General features: G+C 38.4%; 1 protein-coding gene across 6 annotated transcripts in view; it reads right to left on the bottom strand.

The window, feature by feature from the left end:
• The window catches only part of AFF4 (ALF transcription elongation factor 4), an 89,923-nt gene that overhangs the window by 31,254 nt on the left and 36,323 nt on the right, over positions 1 to 22,346 (bottom strand). For all 6 annotated transcript variants that reach the window (XM_089530956.1, XM_089530934.1, XM_089530923.1 and 3 more), the window contains 10 exons: positions 18,854 to 18,940; positions 15,491 to 15,527; positions 12,763 to 12,811; positions 12,358 to 12,378; positions 11,524 to 11,578; positions 10,014 to 10,051; positions 9,467 to 9,629; positions 5,683 to 6,609; positions 1,576 to 1,664; positions 122 to 356 (listed from right to left, as the gene is read on the bottom strand). In XM_089530956.1, the coding sequence (XP_089387082.1) occupies positions 122 to 356; positions 1,576 to 1,664; positions 5,683 to 6,609; positions 9,467 to 9,629; positions 10,014 to 10,051; positions 11,524 to 11,578; positions 12,358 to 12,378; positions 12,763 to 12,811; positions 15,491 to 15,527; positions 18,854 to 18,940 (1,701 nt within the window). The remainder of the gene's footprint in view (positions 1 to 121; positions 357 to 1,575; positions 1,665 to 5,682; positions 6,610 to 9,466; positions 9,630 to 10,013; positions 10,052 to 11,523; positions 11,579 to 12,357; positions 12,379 to 12,762; positions 12,812 to 15,490; positions 15,528 to 18,853; positions 18,941 to 22,346) is intronic.

The raw sequence follows: 22,346 nt of genomic DNA on the forward strand, positions 1-22,346 counted from the left end.
AGTTCTACCTTTGACTTATCTATGGATCATATCAAAATCCATGATTTTGGCCTAAAACCTTCCCTCAACTTAAACATGAGGCTGACTTGTACACAAGTATATATGGTAGGTACACCCTTACCTTTGCTTCCTTGGTATTACTCAGGGCCTTCCCTTCAGTCTTCTTTTGTTTAGATGAGCTACCTTTACTGCTGTTGCTCTCCTTATTACTGTTACTGCTTGATTTCAAAGAAGAAGACTGACTGATTGTTCTCTTACGAGATCCATGCTCTTGCTTTAAATCTTTTTGGGTTACTGGTGTGGTGGCTGGAGATGGGAGATGTTCCTTCTCTTTAACAGCACTTTGCTTTGATGACCTGCCCCCAAAAACAAAAATAATTCCAGTCAGATTTATATATGACAGTTTTTCATTCTTCTGTTTCACCAGCTGCTAAAAAGTCACTTCATTTTAGCAAATTGTATTTCCATTTGAAAAGGAGAAAAGGCTTTGCTCACATAACACTTGAAAAATCACTATGTCATGAAGAATGAACAAAAGGTTGCTATTGTAAAACCACAACATTAACCCTGCTAATGCAAAGCAAAGTCACTTGCCTTCTTCCCATTTTGCACTCCCACCCCATCCACTCACCCCCAGCATTTAAGGATGGCTCCCTAAATCTCAGGGAAAGTTTCTGGAGTCATAAAAAATGCGGAGGGAGCACACATCACCTCCTGCAAGTTTTCATTTCCTTATAGTCTTCTGGACCCACATTATAGCTAGCTAGTGTTTAGTGAACTGAAGAGGACACCTCCTTCAGATTTTTCTTTGCCAAAAGACTGTTCTGCTACATCTCTAGGATAGTCAACTGATTGGCTTAGAGCCAAACCTAACCTAGGACCAACCTTCTCTTTTCATAGGAACCCCCTCAAATATATTTAAAATGTGGCTACAGTTTTACTTTTAAATGATGTCTAGTCAGAATCTCTGATTTTTTGGAGGGAATCATGTGCACATTTCAGACTTTGACAATACGTTGTGCATGCCATCACAGAATGACTGCTGAGGAAGCATTCATAAAATAGGTATCAGTCATATAATACCAAATATAGAAGCCAAACTTGTAAATCTAAAAGATGAATGATTAGTCCAAGAAACTGAGTATAAGGTAGAAGCAGAGTCTAAACCCCCAAACCAAACACAAGCAGGTGTCAGGTATCACTTCCATGAACCAAAGATGCAAACATTCTCACACATTTCGGCTGTTTTTTTCCATCAGTTACTTCAACAGAATCAAAACATTTCCATTTAATTATTCTAATGTTAAAAATACAGCAGCTTGTATGAGACATTTTGTTTCTATTCTCCCCTTCCAAGGAGTTCCACACCAACCCCCAAATTAGAAACTTTAAAAAAGTCTGTCAAGTCTGTAGTGGCGGGCGGGGGGAGAGGGGCGGGTGAAGGAGATGAAACATTAAAATTTAGTTTTCACATGGACTTGTGCTTGAAAGGCATGCATGTTAATTACTCCGTGTCCCTTGACAAATCCACGCTGCCACACTTTTCCAGTCTTAGAAATCACAGAAGGCACTCACTCTCTATTACTGGAAGTTTTGTGTACTGAAGAAGGCTTTTCTTCTAGTTTTGTTTTCTTGCTTTCAGTGCCTCGGCTTTCTTCTGCATTCTAAAAGAAAGCAATCATAAAATAACCATTAGAACAATTTCTGATTATTCTATAATGGCAGTAGTGACATTTTGTAGACTATCACAAAGATACTAAAAACTGTTTACAGCATGAAGATCGTGTAGTAAGTAATAAAAACAATTCCTTCGTCAGCAGGATGGTAACAGGAGGCATAAGTATATTGTTGAAATAGTGTGGCTTAAATTTTTAATGAATGCAAAAACACAACTGCTCCGTTTACTCCCACTCTCCTCAATTGTCAAAACAGCAACTGGTCTTGTCATGCCAACATGAAAACCTTGGTAAATGGTGTCACTAACACAGATGGGGATTTTTAAACTATACTACACTACCTAATGAGCACTGCAAAACACACAAACACATTCTGTGTTTTTGTGTTGCTACCTGATTGTGGAATATGCTCCCCTTGGAAATGCAGTTAAGGTCCATTTCATTGCTTTTAAGACTGTGTAAGTTCAAATTTCAATTTTGCCTTTTAAACCTGTTTTATGACTGTGAGTACTTTGTTGATTTACAATGTTTCTGGTTGTCTATTATTAATTGTTTTGAACATGTTTTTAGAAGGTGAGATATGAATGTAATAATAAATTGCAAACATTCACCTTATAAAGCATGTGTTAACCTTCTGATAACCACAGAAACAGTTAAAGGCAGCATAATGTTATTCTTCTGTGTTTGTTAGTTTGGTACAAATACAGCGAACATCAGATGAAGGAACAGGTATGCCATGTAACAAAGATGAAATTAAGATCCATGGATACTGCTAAGAGATTTGATGTGAAGTTTGGCATGCAACTTTAGAAGAAGTGTCAGCTGTGTGACAGTGTAATGTGTGTGTATGCACATGCACTGTATATAGTAATGGCTCAGATTACAGTCCTTCATGCTTACAGCTTTCACAAATTTACCCTAGATGAAGAGAATGGAAGGTGTATCCGCTGTCCCCATTGTTGACATCATATACTCCACTGGCCCAGTCCCTTTCCCAACACCCAGGCATTCATCATACTAACTACAAAGAAGACCTATGTGTATACAAGTAAGAATCAAGATTTCCAAACACATATAAGCCTGCATGTATACAGCTGTATGTGCACAGGCTCTTCTTTTACAGGTGCCAGTGAATTGACAATTCTGTATTATGAATACAATGTGCTGTAATCTCAAAGGTTCTAATCTTTCCTTAGAAAGAAGCTCACTAGCTAGTCTCAAACTCAGCTTCAAAACTCTCACCTGCAGTAGAGGAACAATAATATTGACAAAAATAAACCAAACTAATGAAAGGCTGTAACAGACAGGCCTGATAAAGTGGGCCGTGGCCACTCCAGCACAAGTTGGCCTGACCCCAGTCTGGGCTGCCACTGCCAAGGTTTTGAACTGGGCTGGCAAAAGGAGCAGTATTTTACCACTCCTTTTTGGCCTGGTTCTTTGTAAAAGAAGTGGCCACGGCATGGTTTTCAGCTGTGCATAATCTAAACACTATAGAAATTGGTTTATTTGGCCCATCTGTTTCAGGTCAGAGTGACTTTTTCAGTTTAAAATATGAACTGTATGTAAACTTAAAAGGTGGAAAAACAACTACCTAATTTTGTGTGTTCATTAATTTAGACAAAGACTCAGCTTCTGGTCTGGTTCAGACTACCATGTCTTGGCTTTATAAACTGAGATACAAATAAACCTTTTGCAAGCACATACATGCAGTCCCTTTGCTGCATGAGCAATCAAACTAGGAAGCTTCTGATCAGCTAAAATCTTCTCATTTTATTCAGCCCCGGAAACTCTGGTTATCAGCTTCTGCACAAGCCAGAATGTTCAAGGAATGTTTGACAGACAGGCAAATTATAGCTAAATCAAGACACACAAACAAACTTTACTAGATAGCCAAGGGACATCAATTCAGACAAAACAAACATCAAATCACAAAAGATGCAGCAAAAAGACAACAGACAAAATAGAGTATTTGACTGACATCAGCTCATTTTACATCACAGATAAAAAGCCAGAAACCTAAACATCCCTTCCATTTCCTCCCCTCTTTCATCATTCTGAGATACGTTGGCAATCTATCATATGGCATTCAGCTAATTCCTTTTTAATAGACTGAACTGTCACCAGAAAATGACTGAAATCAAGTAAGATCCTGCAGGTCTGACTATAGCAAAAAGACAAATATATCCCTGTCCACCATTACCCTGATCATCACTATCATCACCACTATGCCATAAAGTTCTGCCTTGGGCTATTGTATGAACACCACCACAGTGCTATGTGTTCTAGCAGCTAGCTGTCCGCAATAACACCAGCATACCACAGAATTTCTGGTGTGCACTCTGTGAAGATGCCAGCCACAGATGCTGGTGAAACGTCAGGAAGAAACTCTTCTAGAATATGGCCACACAGCCCGAAAAACCCACAAAAAAACTATGGATGCTGGCCATGAAAGCCTTTGACTTCACTCTGGTATGATGGTTTACATGACACACTGCAACATGGGGCAAAAGGCTAATTCATGGAAGCCATTATATCACAGAGTCAGTGCTGGAAGAGACCACAAGGGCCATCAAATTCAGCTGTTATGGAAACGGGTTTTCATAAATAGGTATCATGTTGTTGCTAGTAGCTTGCATTTCACTGCTGGCTACTCAGAAATAGTGAAGGAGTGCAAAATTTGTGGATCCTTGATTCACATCATGTATATTGCTTTAAACACTGAAGAGAACTTATGAATGCTAAGTACTATTTACTAAAGGAATGATCATGACTATAATCCCTGAGAAGACTCTGAAAGTAACTGGTGAGACAACTAATTCAGCTCAAACCTGCCATGCTCAGATAGCTTTTTACAAAGGGCTACAAACAACACTTAGTTCACTGTTAGAATTCATAGAGAGGAGCATGGTGTGTGCTCTTGCAAATATTTTTATGTTGATAAAGGCAAATATGTGCTCCACTTCTGCAATTACAAGCAAAAAGGACTAAATGCATTTAACCATTACTGGAGGAGAAAGTCTAGTTAAAACAATAATTGCTCCAATGGCTCCATTATGCTTAGCTGTTTCTCAATCTTTATTATGCTGGTTTTGCAATTTTGAGTCACATTGGCTCCTCAAACAGCCATCAAGACAAGAAAAGTAAATGTTTGCTCTGTGTTTATCACTAATTTAGTACAGCATTGAACATACACAAATCTACCCTCAACTAATAAATTTGGCAAGAACTTAATTCAGCCATGCAGTTAAAATCTCTTACCTCAGGATGTCACAACATTCAAAAAGAATCACCAGAGAAACTGTCACTCTAAGCTGATAACTGGAATAAGGTAATTTTTGCAATACATAAGTTAAAAGTTGAACAAAATGGCCTTTGGGAAGATATTTCAATTCCTGTAAACAAGGTCTGCACAATACCATTAAAAATGCAATGTTTATAATGCAAAGGACTCATAAAAACACCCATGCCTATTTTCTTACCAACAGAGTACTATGTACAATTAAAGTATTTTTAGCATTCTAGAAACAAAAGGTGTTGTTTGTCAACAATCACTATCTTCTGAACTGACTGAACTCCACTTTAGAACACACAAAGATGCCTTGTTCATCAGTTTAATAGTCAAATCAATACCAATACATGTTTTTGTCAGGCTACTGACTGAACTACAATTGGTAACATTTATCATGAAGAACTTTCCACTGCCTCCAGAGTATGTAGTAATAAGAACTCAAAATCATCTAGCAAATTAGAATGAGGAGCAATGTCTTCTTACCTCTGTGAAGTTGATCTCTTCTTACCTCCTTATTTTACATGCTCTTCACCTCATCAAAGTAATGTACCAACTAAGTGCACACGTAAATTGCTAAAATTAAGAGTGCTAGTTTAGCTGTCAACTTTTTCAACAGAGCTGGTTAATTCTTAGTACATTGAAAAGCCCCCTGGTTTAAAAACTATTTCAAGGATCCTCCATTTTGATAAGAAAAAAAAATCGGAGACTAAAACTAACCTGACATAATTTATGTTTTCTCTTGCCCTTGTTGGAGCTTTTGTCAGCAGAAGATGTTTTCTGGGGCTCCCTTGGATGCTTCTCAGACACATTTTTCCTGTCAACCTTTGAAGGATCTGTGTCTTTGTAAGGCTTCCCTGGTATTCTGGTTAACAGGCTCAAGTCAATCTTCACAATGAGGGGATACCTTTCATCAGGATCACTGAGTGGTGACAGGAGTTCCTTCTCTTCCATAGGAGAGAACATTCTTTGTCGTAAAAAACTGTCATCCTCCTCCATGGAGGGTTTAACAGGAGTCCTATTGCTCTCAGAATATTTGGGGGTTTGTGATGATGGTGGAAGGCTCTCATTCTCATCAGAATCAGAGGATGAGGTATCTGTCTCTATGAATTCTTTAGATTTTTGGGTGGATTTACTTGCAACTTTGCATTTCTTTTTCTCTGTTGTAGGACGAGGTGAACATTTGGTCTCCTTCTTTATATTCGGTTTTCTGGAGCCTTTTGTGGCAGCCTTGTGCCTATTAGAGGGTATACTTGTTGCCATGTCCAGCGGGGTTTCGCTTTCTATTTTCAATCCCCCTCTGGGCTCTTCCACAGATAGTTTCTCTGTCTTTTTGGGTTGCTTTTTACCTACAGTCCTCCTCTGGGACATGCTATCACTCTGAGCAGGTGACTTTTGCCTGCCACGATTGCTCTCTGAACCCTTCTGGCTGGTTTTTGAATCTCTCCCAGGAGTGGAGGAAATAGAATCTTTAGATCCACTTTGATCGGCATACCCACCCCCGGCACTTGAGTCTCTACCCTCTTTTTTGTAGCCTTGTGTTGATGGGATGTTACTGTCCACAGAGGAAGCCGGTGACACTTTGTGTGGATTCACTTTATTCAGCCAGTTGTCAAGCTGCCACTTGTTTGTTGGAGGTGGTTCAGGCTAAAGAAAAGAAAAGTCTAAAATGAAAAAAACTCCACATTTCTTTCATCTTCCCAGCAGCCAATAAGCTGCATCAAAGAATCAGAGCTTGAAAAAACCTTTTCTTTGGACTACAACTCACTAAATCCCATAGTCTGTGTAAGTACATGGGAAGCTATCATCCAAAACAGTAACTTTATCTACCTTTGCAAATAATAAAAACCTTTTATTATGGCTTTTCAGGTTTGGGGTGATGGCAATGTTCCTCACTTCTCCACTACTAAGAAAGCACAAAAGCAATGCCAATTTCAAAGTGTGCACCCTCTCTTATTTAGACATTACAAAAAAGGGAAGGAAGGCCTGCCAAAATGTGTGATATCTTCTTGACCAAGGACCTGTCCCATAGCCCCTAGCAAGAAGATCAGGGTCGAATTATCTGATTTGACTTAATAATTAGCAAATAAATACGTGAGACCTGAAACAGTAGCCTTGCTGTGCTGCTCACATTTGGTCACCCACTTGCCCTGAATATGAACAAATTATGTGAGGTACAGGCAGGAGGTGGTATGTTCTGGAAGGTTAGTAAGGCAAAAAGGTATTGTTCTTCCTTCCCTTATTCCTTAAAATATTCCTGCATAGAAAAATAAAGAGGAGGACATTTTATAGGCACATATCTCTCAATTCTAATCGTCCCTCCAGAATACTTATATTATAAATTGCTAGGGGCTTAAAGAGGATTAATCTCACCTGCCTCAACATGCCACTCAACCATAACCTAAAATTGCAGTGATGGCGGATTCACAGTCTCTATACTTCTTATCACTTCAGATCCTCTTCCCTCCTCAATGAGAGTTGAAATAAAAGGATGCCCACAGATGGCAATCCAAGATTCTAGCAGAGCTATAGACTGGTGAGCAATACTCAGCTCACTCCACTCACTGAAAAGGAAGCATTCAACATTCATAATAATAAAATTATTATTATTATTAATATCCTGCCTCTCTACAAAATGCAATCAGGGTGGTATCATCATATACCTGGCATTCATCTGCTCCCTTTCCTGGAACGGGGTGACCTCGAAACCATAGTACATGCGCTGATAACCTCAAGACTTGATTTTTGCAATGTGCTCTACATGGGGCTATCCTTGTGCCTAGTCCAGAAACTCCAGCTGGTACAGAATATGGCAGCCAGGTTGGTCACAAGAACAGCAAGGATATAACACCAATATTGAAGTCACTCCACTGGCTGCCTATTAGTTTCTGGGCACAGTACAAGGTGTTGGTTATCATCTTTAAAACCCTACATGACATGGGCCCAACCTATCTAAGGGATCGCCTGCTTCTATACAATCCGCCCCATACACTCAGGTCCTCTGGGAAGAATTTACTACAACCCTTAAAGACCAGATTGATGGTGACCTCCCAGAGGACATTTTCTGCAGCCACTCCCAACTTATGGAATGGCCTGCCGGACAAGATCCATCAAATTACCAATCTAGAGAGCTTCATAAACGCCATTAAGACAGATCTCTTCCAGCAGGCCTTCCCGGAATAAAATACTCAACCATGAATAAGACTTCCCATCTATCCAACTCTGCCCATGGTTATTATTTGGATTATTTGGATTTTAGCATGATAGTTTTAATTGTATACTGTTTAATCTTGTTTTAAAGGAAAGTTACTATGTCTATATGAATGTATTTTAGCTTACTGTACGCCGCTTTGATTGCCTATTATTATTATTATTATTATTATTATTATTATTATTATTATTATTATTATTATTATTATTATGATCATGTTCCTGGGGATTCTGCAATAAGATATGGTTTCTTTCAATATTCAACCAATATTCAATTCTTTCAAAGTTCAACCAAGTTTTGTATACTCACAGGGCTTTATCTCTGAACAGCAATTTTGCTTTCAAACTGGTTGTCAACTGACAATAATGCTTGCTATCAGAAGGAATGGTGTTACAGTGGACCCTTCCCTTACGTGGGGATCTGTTCCAGATTCCCCCCCCCCCCCCCGTAAGAGGAATTCCATGTACACTTGCTCCCCATTGTAAACAATGGAGTGCATGCTTACAGCATGGCGTATGTGCCATTTGTTTACTTGTTGCACGGCTTCAGCATAAGCTTGAAGTTGTATATAGTGCACCTGCGTATGGCATGGGCACACTGTATATCTTGTGATTGCCTGACCAGAGTTTGGCTTTCGTTAAATTACAGGATACTTTCTGTTAGATGTTACAAATTACAAACCAAAGAGTCATGCATCAAGACAGACTAATAAACATATGTGATCTAATACAGCTTAGGTCCAGACTATCTCCCATAAGAATTTGCCAGAACTTTAAGATCTACAGAGGAAGGCTTTCTCTCTTGAAAAAGAAAGGCTCGCTTGGTCAGAACACAAGAGAGAGCCTTCTCAGTAACTTCTTCCATGCTCTGGAACTAACTTCCATGGAAAGCTTGGCTGGGCCCCTCCTTGCTTTCCTTTTGCCAGCAGGCAAATACATTTTTCAAGCAGACTTTTAATGGATAAGTAGGGAAGCTTCTTGCTGTGTGTTTTTAATTAACTTTTGTATGTTTTTAAAATGATTTTATATCTTTATAATGTGGAGGATTTTAATCTTTTTTTTAAAAAAAACCCTAATATTTTTAACTGATCCTTTTTGGAAGCTGCCATTGGTCCTTATAAATGGGGAAAGGTCACATATAAATGAAGTAAATAAATAAACAGAGCTGGCATTTGTAACATCTGCATACCCTCACTTCCTCATGTCACTGCTGCACTACTACCACATATGACTATGAAGATCATAGGGCCTACAATAATCACTTACAGTATAAGGGGGGGAGGGGAGACCTTACCTCAGGAGATGCACTCTGTGATGGTTCATTGGCTTCACTGTCACTAGAACTACTTTCACTTTCTGAGTCAGAACCAGAACTGCTCTCAGATCCACTATGACTGCTGGAGTCATCCCTAGAGTTGTCTGCCCCTTCACTTGTATGCTGGGATGGTTCGGAAGCACTGGGGGAATGAAAAGGTGAACAAAGAGCAAAAGTAGTTAAGATAATTTCAAACCATTAGCCATATGCTGAAGAGTAAACAATTTAACAATGACCAAGACAAAATTAAATGACCTCTCCACCCTGTTGAAGAACATAGGATGCTGCCTTATAAAACCCAGTCCATCTAGCCCAGTATTGTCAACACTGACTGGCAGTGGCTCTCTAGGGTTTCAGGCTGGAAGTTGTTCCCAGCATGACATGGAAATGCTGGGATCAAACCTGCAACATTATGCATGCAAAGCATGAGCTGTAAGGACCCCTCCCTCTTAACTTAAAACATTCCTAATGTTCAAGATCAAAACTGTACACTGTAATATAACATCAGGCATCAAGGTATACCTACCTTCCAGGTGTACTTCTTGGAACTGTCTTATCAGAGTCCTGTAATTGAAAGAAAAGACTCAAATCAGCATTTTGGCATTCTTGTACCAATGAAAATACACTGATTACATATGTTAGAGTAATAGACAACTGTATTTAATCGACACAAATCTTATTGATCAACAAAAATTAAAATTAAGACATATTTGCTTAACTTGCCAAAGTTTACCAGGGAGTAATATTAAACATCAATGTGAGATCAATCAGCAGTCCGAGGAGGGACAGACTACTTCAACAGTCCTCTGACAAAATGTTTATACCAGCTAACATGTCTTTTATATGATAATAAATTATTGCTTCCCTACGCTCTCAAACAAACTCACTATTCTTCCAATGCTTCTCAAGAGTACTTTCAGCAAGTGTTCGAAGCAGGTGAGTACAATCAGAAATGCTTGTTTATAAACTTAGAAGTCTTATAGAACAGTGTTCTCGAAACTGTGCACCATTAATGCTGGCTTTAGATGTCCTGCTCTTTCTCACCACTCCCCCACCCAGCTTTTAAAGTAACAGAGGTGACAGAGACAGGGTCCTTTCTGTATTGCCATTCCATCTTTCAATCCTCTTTCAAGAGACATTAATCTGACATTTTTCCCTTCTCTTTACAGGACCAGGTTAAATTCTGTTTATGTCCAGGCCTTTTCATTCTGTTTTAACACAATTGCTGCTGCAATTGGCTTAAATATACAAATAAGTTCATAGTTTTGAAGTAGCACTAGGATACAAAGCTGCATGTGGATGCATGGGAAAACTTCCAATTTCACGTTCATCCATTTCAGACTACACAATCATAGCAGTGATTCCATTGTCATGGCCACACTCAATAGGATCCTGGCATTTGCAGCCTAGGAATGATAGTTTAGAATATTTTGTCAGAGAGCTTCTCTAGTGGCTCACCAAAATACAAATCACTGGATTCCTTAGGATACAGCCATGTCAGTTGAAGGGGAATCATAGTGCTACACCTGTGTCACGTGAAAGGGTCCCTTGCGTGACAATTGTGCCCTTGCCTAAAGAATTTGGACCTGGCCATTCATGTTCTTCCTCACCATGAAGAACAACTCGTCTTTACACCTGAAAGTCAAAATATTTCAACAAATGTGTTCCTCTACGTAAACCTGCTTTGTACTTTTATTTCAATTCTGCTGCTATCTGAGCAGACCTTTTCAGCCGGAATGCTCAGGATTCAGAGTGGCCTCCTGAGGAAAGCATGCTTGGCTTCAGTGCTGTCTATTTTTAACTGGGAAGTGAAGATGTCATTATTTTGGTAGGCTTTTCTATTATACCAATTTCAGTGTAAACTGAGTTTCCATTAACCCCACCCACCCCCAAAAAACAGTTAAATTACAATTGTATATCTATATTAGTTCCTGTCTAGCTGAATTTGTACCCTGCATTCTACTGCTTAGATTATACTATTTCCCCTCTTGGCAGAAAGACAATATAGTAATAGCCAATAAAAAAAACATAATAACCTGTTCACCATCACTGTCTTCACTGCTGCTGAGCTTCAAGTCATTTATCAGAACACTAGAAAAGAAAGAAACTTAATTTTTTAAAACAATTTTTTCAACAGAAATGCATAAGAACTTAAATAAATCTATAATGATGTCATTAATTTACTGACATTTTCATAATGGAATGCTACTCTATTGCACAAGCCATGTTGAAAAGTGCTTAAACCGTTACAAGAGAGGCAGAGGAAAATAAGATACTTAACAGTCTGATCTCTTGGCATTCTGTAAAAGACAGAACGCTGAGTGGACAAAATACAAGGGCACTTATAATGTGTTGTTGTTGTGTGCCTTCATGTCATTTCCAACTTTAAATTTATAAGGTGGCTGGAGAGTTGTTGATGTTGTAGCCCAAAGAACTAACTTCCCCAGGCTCTGAGAGAAAGAGCATAATGCAGGCTGAATAAAGGAATAGTAGGACAAACAGAATCCTGTGCCTATCTACAAACTGAGGAACCCCATCGGCACTAACATAATGCTGCTATAACATATCATTATCCTGAAAATTCATTAAATGCATAGGCCCATACATTACAGTAGACAGTAGGTGAACACACTAGAAGCAAAGCTCAGCCTAAGCTCATAACCATCAAGACTGAGAGCTACCACTGAATCACTGAAGGACATCATGTGATGCTTGAACTTTTTCAAGCTTTTAAATAAAAAGCCTAAGAGCTGGAATGTAAATTATTAACTAAGTGTTCACAATTTATTTAAATTAAGAAATTGAATTAAACTTAAAGTTCTACATTAAGCAAAACATTTGACATTACTGTAAAAAAAATAGCATCTTACTCTGTCTGGTTCGACTCGCACCTGGAATGAAAACAGAAATGGGGTTAAAATTCTTCAATGTAGCAGGCAATTTTGCAGTAATAATAAAAATAAAATTGTTTAACAATGATAGTTTACTGCACTCAGCTGGGTCTACACATGCAACAGCATCTGGTTGATTGTATTCAGAATGCATGTAAACAAAAGCAGCTTGAATAGACACACAGAGGGAGAACTCTCCCCAAACACATTTAACTATCAAATTAAAGAGAGAACTAGTCCAACTTGACTATATGCCTGCTGTACTATTTTTATATTTCCTGGGAGCTTGAAACAAAGGAAATCATCCCAATGTATAGATATAACCACTTCTATACTTTTATAATATTTCTGTAAATATTTCAAAGAAACATAAGACACACTTACGATTTAGATTGGTGACTATTAGAAGTTTTTGATGAAGGATTGTATCTTTCTAGATGATATTTTTAAAAGGAGAAAAAAATACATTTAAGCTATAATACACACACACATATTATCCAAGATACTACAAACAAAAAAACCATAAATGGAAACTGTATAATATCCATGCATGAAATAAGAAATAATGCAAATAGGTGTTGTGTAATAGTACACTTGAAGTAAATGAATGTAAATAAAGTATTGTTTTCCTGTTACTCACTCAGCTCCATGAGCAGCATAATTGATCACCACTGGCCTGAAGATGTAGGATGCAACTGAGTACATTCTAGATGTATTACTATATTTTATTTATTTTAATCTGATTAAGAGAGCCAGAAGTGAAAGACTAACATCAAAATCAACTATAAAACTGGCAGGCTAGGCCTTGTTCAGACGACAAGTACTTTATAAATGAATTCTTCTTTTAACATCAATGGAACATACTTCTAAACAGAATAGGCTATTTCTTATCTAATGCAATGACTTAGTGCATTTGACTGGTGATGCTGTTATCCTAACAACAGATCTGTTATCATCTCTTTTATACAACAGCTGAGCAAGAAGCCCTTTCTCTCAAAAGTCAAAAACAATATACAGTTGTCCCTCCGTTTTCACAGACTTCAGAACCGCAATCCTCACTTACTTGCAAGAGGCAAACAGACGGGGTTAAAATGGGGCGCACACTCTCAGCCAAGTCTATGGGGCTTGAATATCTGCAAGTTTCCTTTTTCGCAGGGGGGTCCAGAACGGATTCCCCGTGAAAATGGAGGGCTGACTGTATAGCATTTCAAAACAGTATATCCTAACTTAATGCCTACAATCAAAATATTAGATATGTTTATAGACATTAAGAAGTAGTACCCAGGGTGGAGTCATTCTGAGAAATATGTTGCTGCATTCTTTAATTTATTTTTTTATTTAATGTTGCATCATGATAGTTCTTGTCACTTTCCAATGCAAATACTGTTCAAATACACATCCTGGCTTTTTAAAACCTCCTCAAAATGCGAGACATTGTGGACATCTTGCTTGTAAAGATAGATGAGAGTGTGTCCAATACCATCACTTCCTGTTCTATTTTGCCACTAGATTTTTTTTCTGCTATCCAATCCTCAAGAGTCTCATTTTGTTTCTCCCTAAATACATCTGGAGGCAAAACAGGGAAGAGGCACAGGGACTTGACACTACCCCAGCAATCATCACAACTAACATTTCTAGCAATGTGTCAACAAATGATGCAAAATGAGCCATGTTTATCAACTATATTACTTGAATGGCACCCAGAAAACTTTTTTTCTTTAAATAACACTCTTCTGGTAAGAACAAAGAATGTTAGAAAAAGAGAAGAACAGCCACATAAAATCATTTTTAAATGGGAGGGGGCTAGCGCAGCAATTAAAACCATCATTTTCTAACTAATTTTGCCAATCTCAATGAGCCCCAAGACAATCACTAAGTAGGTTCTTTTTTAATTTTGTTTTATTTAAAGAGATAATTTCAACACTTATTTATGCCACTGAGTGAGACTGCAAGTGCAGTGAAATTGAGGTAGTAACTGAATAATCCTAGTAATTCACTGGCTATTGCAGCAATGGTGTTGCTAACCAGATACAGCCTACTGTTTCCAGAAGACTCGCAATGGTTACTAAATGAAAAACACTACCAAAAGGAAAAATCACACATCTGGAGGCAAAACTGTAAACTGACCTTCCAAATCAACAGAAAACACACACAACAAAATTACCACAATATTGGCATTTATTATTTTACTCAATGGTGTGTGAAGGCAAACTATCATTATACCACGGCTTGCCTGAGTCTCACTTTATGCCAAACTATAGGCATTCCAAACTACAACGGAAGGCGGAAATCTATGAAAAAGGAAGTAGGGGAAGAAATTACCTGTCTGTGGGTATAGGACCTGATAACCAGAACAAGTTTGGCACTCTGCTTTGTAACATCTGCACTGAGCTAGTATAAGAATAACTAGATCTGCTTTTACTAATTATATTAGCTGCTTGAGTTAAAGCAGTTGTAGTCTGACATGGCAAATTAAATCATGCAGTCCTGTTTCATTCACATCAAATAAACTGCTGTTTGCGATTATCCTTTTGGGAGAAAACAGTTTTAAAGGAAAAACCTTAGATTAAAGACTAGCAGCACTAGGAGGACAGAAAAGAGTAACAGTTGGCACAACCACACACAGGTTTTTAACGCAGACACTGCCTGCTTTGAATTATGCTCAATGATGAAAATGCAAGTAGTCCAGGAGTAAAGCTGTTTTGTTGCTTAGTTGTCTCACTTATAAACATTACAGGGTACAAAACCAATCTGATACCCACAGACTAAATACATCTGCCATATTCACATCGCATTCCAAACATTTCTCAACATGAGCAACAGATTCAACAGAAATTTCTATAGGGAAAAATTGATCAATCACTGTATTAATATTCTGAAATCATATCCTAGTGATAGCTCCAGAAAATGTGTGTGTGTGTGTGTGTGTGTGTGTGTACACATACATACACACAATAAAACAAACAATCTAAGTCAGACCTTTATTTTGCCAAAGATCTTGACACATTACTAATAACACTTTATAAGGAATATTGCAGCATCCCAAATGAAATCTGAATGTAAAAAGGCAACAGATAGATAAATAATTAAGAGCAATTACTCATGGACTTACTTTGTTCTCCAGTGACAAAATTAGACTGCTGTGTTTCCTGTAAGAATACAAAAAGTTACTTATCTGTTAAATAGAGTGCGCTGAAAGAAGAAAAACTTTAGTCCTGGTTGTCTCTGGACATTTACATTTTAAGGGGGGTGGGGGGGTGGAAATCACTCTTATAAATTACAGTGACTCCCTTTAAAGCTGATGGAGAGAATTTGTGCTCTCCATTTGTTTTAGCATCAACTCCCATAATTCTTCACCAGTGAGCAAGCTGGAAGAGACTGATGAGAGTCACAATCCAAAGCTTCTGGAATTGCCTCTTAAAAGTGATTTTTCACGTGCTGTCCTTTACTCATACAAAGTTACAATTATTATGGTACTTGGTTGTGGCAAATGTGAAGGGATTAAGACTCCTAGTTATATTCAATCAGTGTTACAACCTCTACTGGAAAATGCCCACATAAGAAGCTTCTTCTCTTGCCTGTCTATTAAGTAAGGCACTATTTTGTAACTGTTCCCAAAGCTTCCCAATACTTGTATAAAATCATTAATGGAGAACTTGAGCCCAAAACTTTTGCTTTAAGAACAAAAAATGGAAAGGAAGGGGAATTGTTACATAGTGCCCTCCTTTAGCAACAAATAAAAAAATACTTCTTATGAATGAACACTGCTGGTAGAATAATTTTTAGACAAGGCAGTGTTACAAGAGGAAACATTCATAATAACGCAAGGGGAAATAACATGAAAAGATTTGTTCTTACGTTTATAACAGAAATTTAATTTGGGGATTTGTGGAATATTACTTCAACTTACAATTCATTGCAAAGTAATAAACCATGTATATCAATTGACAGCTTAACTGCCCTTGCAAAGAAATCCAACAACAATAATAGTGCGAACAAAGTCATTTATAGTAAAGTCAATGGCCTGTTCTAAATTACAAAAGCATCCTTGCCAGGAAAGCATGTAGCTATGCATAAAGCTGAGCAAGGCAACTAAGGTACATACTGTGTGCCTGCTTGATTACATTGAATCTGTTAAGGTAGGAGGTTTCCACATCTCTCAATAAAAGCAGAATAAAAATGATAACACAAGTTGACAAAGCTGAGCTACTGCCATTAGCTGCCACATAATGTGACTGTAGGACATTCACTATTACTAGTACTCCACAGATCTATATTAAAGAAGTTAGCGAATAGAGGTCGTTATGGGAACAAATGCTATATTTATGAAATAAAATATACGTGGATTGCAAAGGGAGACTAATTTTGAGACTAACTGAAAGAGAAAAATTAGTAGTATGAGCTTTCATATACTTAAGCCTACTTCCTCAGATGCATGTGGTAGGGACACACCTATATAGCAGTCTGTGAGTGACAATGTCTATAAGATTGCAAAACTTTGTGTGTGTAGAGATGCGGCGACAAGTTCAGTTTTAACCATGGTTGCTGGAGAACAAAACAAGCAGCTTCCGTGTAAGCTGGAAGCCACCTATAACTAGCCCGCGTATGGCACAGGCTCACTGTATATTCCAATTGTACCGTTTCCCTTTCCAATCTTCCTTTATAGATTTTTGGTCAGGAACCGCTGAGGACCAAGATGGAGTGCCCAGGAAGACTGAAGTGTTCTGCAACCAGTTTTTGTGTGTTCTCATTCCTAATGTCTGATTTATGTCCATTTATCCCCTGGTGCAGGAACTGACCTGTTTGCCCAATGAAGACTGCTGAAGGGCATTGCTGACATAGTATGCCATAAATTGCACCGGAGGATGAGCAAGGGAAAGTCCCTCTAATATTGTGGGTGACATCATTAGGTCCTGTGATCCTGAGTAGATGTGTGGGCAGAGTTGGCATCTTGGTTTGTGGCAAGGCTTTGTACCCATGTCCACGTCTGTGTTGTGTGTCCTCCAGTAGGTAAGTAACTGTTTGAAGACTATCTACGGGTGAGTAAAGGCTTGCTACCAAGAGTCCTTGAGAGGACAGCATTGTTGTCCAGAATATGTTGCAGCTGATATGTGTGAGTGATCTCTATTGTGAGCTGTATGTCAGCACTAGTGGGTTTCTGTCATTTTTTTGTCCACAGTCTATTCTCTAATAGATTACAGTCTTGAGTACCAGTTTTGCCTTCTTTATTTGGTGAGGTTGTTAAAAAAATCTTCATGTAGAGGGGTATAAACAAGGCAAGACTGGTACCAAGGACTAATCTATTACATAACAGACTGAGGAGAGAAAATGACAGAACCTCACTAGTGGTGACATACATCTCTCAGCTAAGACCATTCACACATATCATCGATGAACTACAACCTATTCTGGACAATAATGTTGCTTATGTCTTTGAATTATACCATATATGTGGTTTGTAAGTCTTTGCTTACAAACATGCAACTATATGATGTTTATGCTCTTGAAAGTTAAAACATTATATTGAAGGACTTTACCAAAATTTAACATATAGTATTATCCCAATGAAACATCAGAAAACTTTTTTTTAATTGAGTAAAGGAAATCCCACAAGTGGTCCTCTTAAATAACAAGGCATTCACTACAGTTTTTTCCTAAAATAAACTGTACAAAAATTACTGTAAACTTCCTAAGCAACTAAAAAAATACAGTGTTCATGCACTCCTGATATTTTACAAAATACTCAGGCATCTTTAAAAGTACTGCTTAACTTAGAATCCTTTTGGATAGGTTTAATTTCTGCATGTTTGTATGAACAGTACAATGCAGAGATGAGCCCTCTAGAGCAGGGATTTTCAGCCAGGGTTTGCTGGAATCCTAGGGTTCTGCAGAAGGTTACTAAAGGTTCTCCAAGATAACGATGAGGAAAAAATAAACCTTTTTAAAATTGTAGATATTATAATTTTTATGCTGAAGTTCCCTGAGGCTTGCAAATTATTTCAAGGGTTCCTCCAGGTCACAAAGGTTGAGAAAAGCTGCTCTAGATCTATCCAGGATCATTTATGTTGGACTGGTGGCTCAAGAGGTTAAGACAGTCAAAAGACTACAAAGCATTATGCCCAGAAAAAAATGCAGAGCTAGGGTTCCTTGACAAAAAAAAAAAAAAAAATAGCCAATCTATATGACACACTGTTCTGAATATATGAAGGCATGCCTGTTAGAAAAATTTTCTAGGTAAGACTGCAAGGAGAAGAACTGACAAGAATGTAACATGTTTAAGAGAAAAGGCAAACCAGGTTAAAACGCAAAAAAGTTACAGATGAAGAGAACTAAAATCATTCCAATCCAAAAAATTATTCAGATAAATTGCTACAATCCTATTATGAAAGACATGATTCATAAAAAGTAAAATCCTAATTGCAGAGTCATGTGAGATGTATCTAGAGTTACAAAATAGTTTGTGTTATCCACTCACCTTTGTTGGGAATGGAAACTTTGAAGGTTCTGTTTTGCAAGGTGTATGAATAGCAGTCAGTGGAGGTGGCCAAATATGGGTCATTTCCTGTTATGAACAAAAAAAGATATGCAACACCACCACATATTTCTATATTAAATCTAAAGAAAAGGCACACCTTAAGATATTTAAATATTGGCAATACTTGCACTACTTTCAATGCTATCAGTGACTGACTCACATTACTATTTGTCCAAAGAGTATAAAAAAAACAGAGGGTTCTGTAAACTGGGAAGAAGAAACATAAACATAAAACTATGGCTGGGATCTCACTGGCTGGATCCTGTTGAGTTGCTCAGAAGCTTCACAATAAAATCTTTATCTGCTCTCTTGCTGCCACGACTGTGCATGCCTACAAAAAAGTGCACTAAACCAGCATAGCAAACCATTACATCAACAGGATCATATAGAGATGGAGGAGGAGAGAAAGAGCCCTTCTCCTTTGGAACAGATCTTGAGAACGAGGGGGGAGGGGTTTGAGGGGAAATCTATTCTGCTACCTGTATCTGCTGTGCTGACAGATGGAAACCATTGATTACAACCCCCAGTCTTAAATTAATTGGCTATACATACAGTTGACCCTCTATGTCCGTGGATTTTTTTATCCACAGATAATTCAACCATCCACTTGAAAATATTAAAAATATGCATAAATTCCAAAAAAGCAAACCTTGATTTTGTCATTTTATATACTTCACTCCATTTTACCATTTTACAATACCATTGTATTTAACAAGACTTGTGCATCCACAGATTTTGGTAACCATGGGAAGTCCTGGTACCAAACTCCTGCAGATACCAAAGGCCTACTGTATTAAGAAAAATATTTTTGCTTTGAAAGAATGAGCAATGATCAATGCAGAAATTATTTGTATTTTTTTTAACTTAATATAATTCTGAAAAATGGAGTAGATTCTTTCCGTCATCTGTCTCAGGTGAGTCTCTGCAGGTGCTGAGTTAGTGTACAAATTCACTAATGGGCTTCATGAGGACCAGTATATTTAAATTCTGATATGAGGGCAGCACTGTGGGCAGATGGCTCCTACCTCTAAGCAACAGGTACAGAAGCTGCTCTAGAAGGGGCAGCACTTCACCTGGAACAAAAGGTACCTAATCTGGGAGTATTCCTTTTAGCATAATTGTCACTCATCCCGCAAGTAGCCTGGAGAACCTTTTGTTGGCTTAAACTAGTTTGCCACCTCTGACTGTTTGAGACCGGAGTAAATTAATCACAATGATCAATTTCCTGCTAATCCCTCAACTAAACTGTCCTAATATACTATATATAGGGCCGCCTTTCAAGGTGGCCCAACACCTTCAACTTGTATAGAATGCAACTGTCAGAATGCTCATAGCTATTGCCAGGTACATACTACCTGGAAATTACATGGGGGATCTGTTTCAGACCCACCCACCCACCACGCAAGGGGAAAAGCGTGTACGCTCATGCCCCATTGAAAATAACGGGGTGTGAGCCTATGGCGTGGTGCAGTGCACACACCCGAGCACATGTGCCATTGGTTTTCTCCCACATGGTTTCTGCATATGCGGGAAGCCACGTATGGTGCACCCGTGTATGGCACAGGCTCACTGTATTGTGTGTTGCGCCTTCAAATCTCCTGGCAACTTGTGGCAACTCCACAAATTTCATAGAGTTTCATGGGGGAAGAATAATCAGAGGGTTTTTTTTGCCAGTTTCTTCCTCTAAAATACAGCCTACAGCATCTGATATTTGCTGGTGATCTCCCATCCAAGTACTAAACAGGGCTGGCCCTGCTAAACTTCCAGGACCAGACAGAATCTAGTGCCTCAGTGTATGTAATGGGTTTTCTGGACGGTATTATTCACCCTAAATTACCAGCCAGGTATACACTACATCTGTTCTGAAGGAGTTGCACTTATTGTCTGTTTTCTTCCAAACCCAATTTAAGGTACTAGTACGTACCTTTGAAATTCACTCAGGGCCCTAAGTACCTGAAGAAGTGCTGATCTGACCTTGTTTCAAGGCAGGTATGGGCAATGACTGGAGGCTTGGGACTGCAATTGTTCCCCCCAAAAACCTGGTAGGCTGCACAACTACAACCACTACAGAAAAAATATCAAAATATTTTGTCCCTACATACCCTCTAGGAGGTAAGAGGGGCAATTATGCCACAGTTTTGCCTGCTCAAGCCATTTAGGCTCAGGAGAGGCCTTCTGTTACAACAAGAAGTGACCCAAAAGATAACTTCCCAGTAACTTCCTATTAGATAAAAGGCCTCTTCTGAACCTAAAACAGCTGGGGGAGGGGGAATGTGGCAAAATTGCAACCCACAACACCTCTAATGTGTACATGGATATTATAGAGTAAAGAAATGGGGTGGGGGCTGTGGGGCTAAATGTAGCATGCGGGTCACACTTTTCCACTCCTGATTTAAGATCTAAGTTAAGAATCTCCATACTGCAGTCAGTAGATACACTTTTATGGCAATAAAAGGAAGTCCTGTCACAGTATTTGGACTGTGGAACACCCTCTTCATAGAGACAGTTTTAACATTGCAACCTTTTGTATATCAATTTTTTAAAAAAAAACTGGCAGGCACTTAAGGATCTATTAGGGACACAGTGGCTTAACAGTTAAGATACTGACTCCGATGACTGCAAAGTCAGCAGTTCGAGACCCAAGCACCACATGACGGAGTGAGCTCCCGTCACAGTCCTAGCTTATGCCAAGCTAGCAATTAAAAGCATGTAAAAGTGCAAGCAGATAAATAGGTACGACTTCAGTGGGAAGGTAACAGTGTTCCATGCAGTCATGCTGCCTACATGATCACCAGAGCCATCTTTGACAATGCTGGCTCCTTCACCTAAGTAACGGAGATGAGCACTGACCCCTAGTCAGAAACAACTTGATAATCATGACAAAGGGGAAACCTTTACCTTTATCTTTTAAGGGTCTATTATGATTAGCCTGCTATAATATTTTCCCTCCCTCTCTACTGTTTTACTGAATCATTCAGTAATAATTTTTCCACTGTTTTTCAGGAGATGAGAGGGTTTTTTAAAAAACAGACTCTCCCCTCACCCAATTCACCAGGGGAGAAAAATATAAAGAGCTCTCTAATCCAGGGGAAAGAAATGTTGGTCCTCCACCACAATTTTTGTTTCCCCTAAATAATCTCTCCCCAGTAAATGCCCCTTTCACTATATATAAAAGAGTAGCACATACATTTTGGGTTTTTTTTTTTAAACTGGAAGTGTTCTTTTAAGAATCTGTCCTTTTATTTAGGGCTTGTCCAGGATCTGTTGAGTTCTGGGGACATAAAAACAGTCCCTCTACTCTCAGAATGTGTCCAGATCTACTCTTATCAATCAGTTTCATTGTTAACTAGTTTAATATATGAATATGTTTTTCTTACATGAGTATTCAAAAATATATAAAGAAATGTAAAATGTATTATCGCAATTCATTTTG

Source organism: Sceloporus occidentalis, unplaced genomic scaffold, assembly GCF_023333645.1.
Source record: "Sceloporus occidentalis isolate IW3139 unplaced genomic scaffold, rSceOcc1.0.p SCAF_1, whole genome shotgun sequence".
NCBI classification, from domain to species: domain Eukaryota; kingdom Metazoa; phylum Chordata; class Lepidosauria; order Squamata; family Phrynosomatidae; genus Sceloporus; species Sceloporus occidentalis.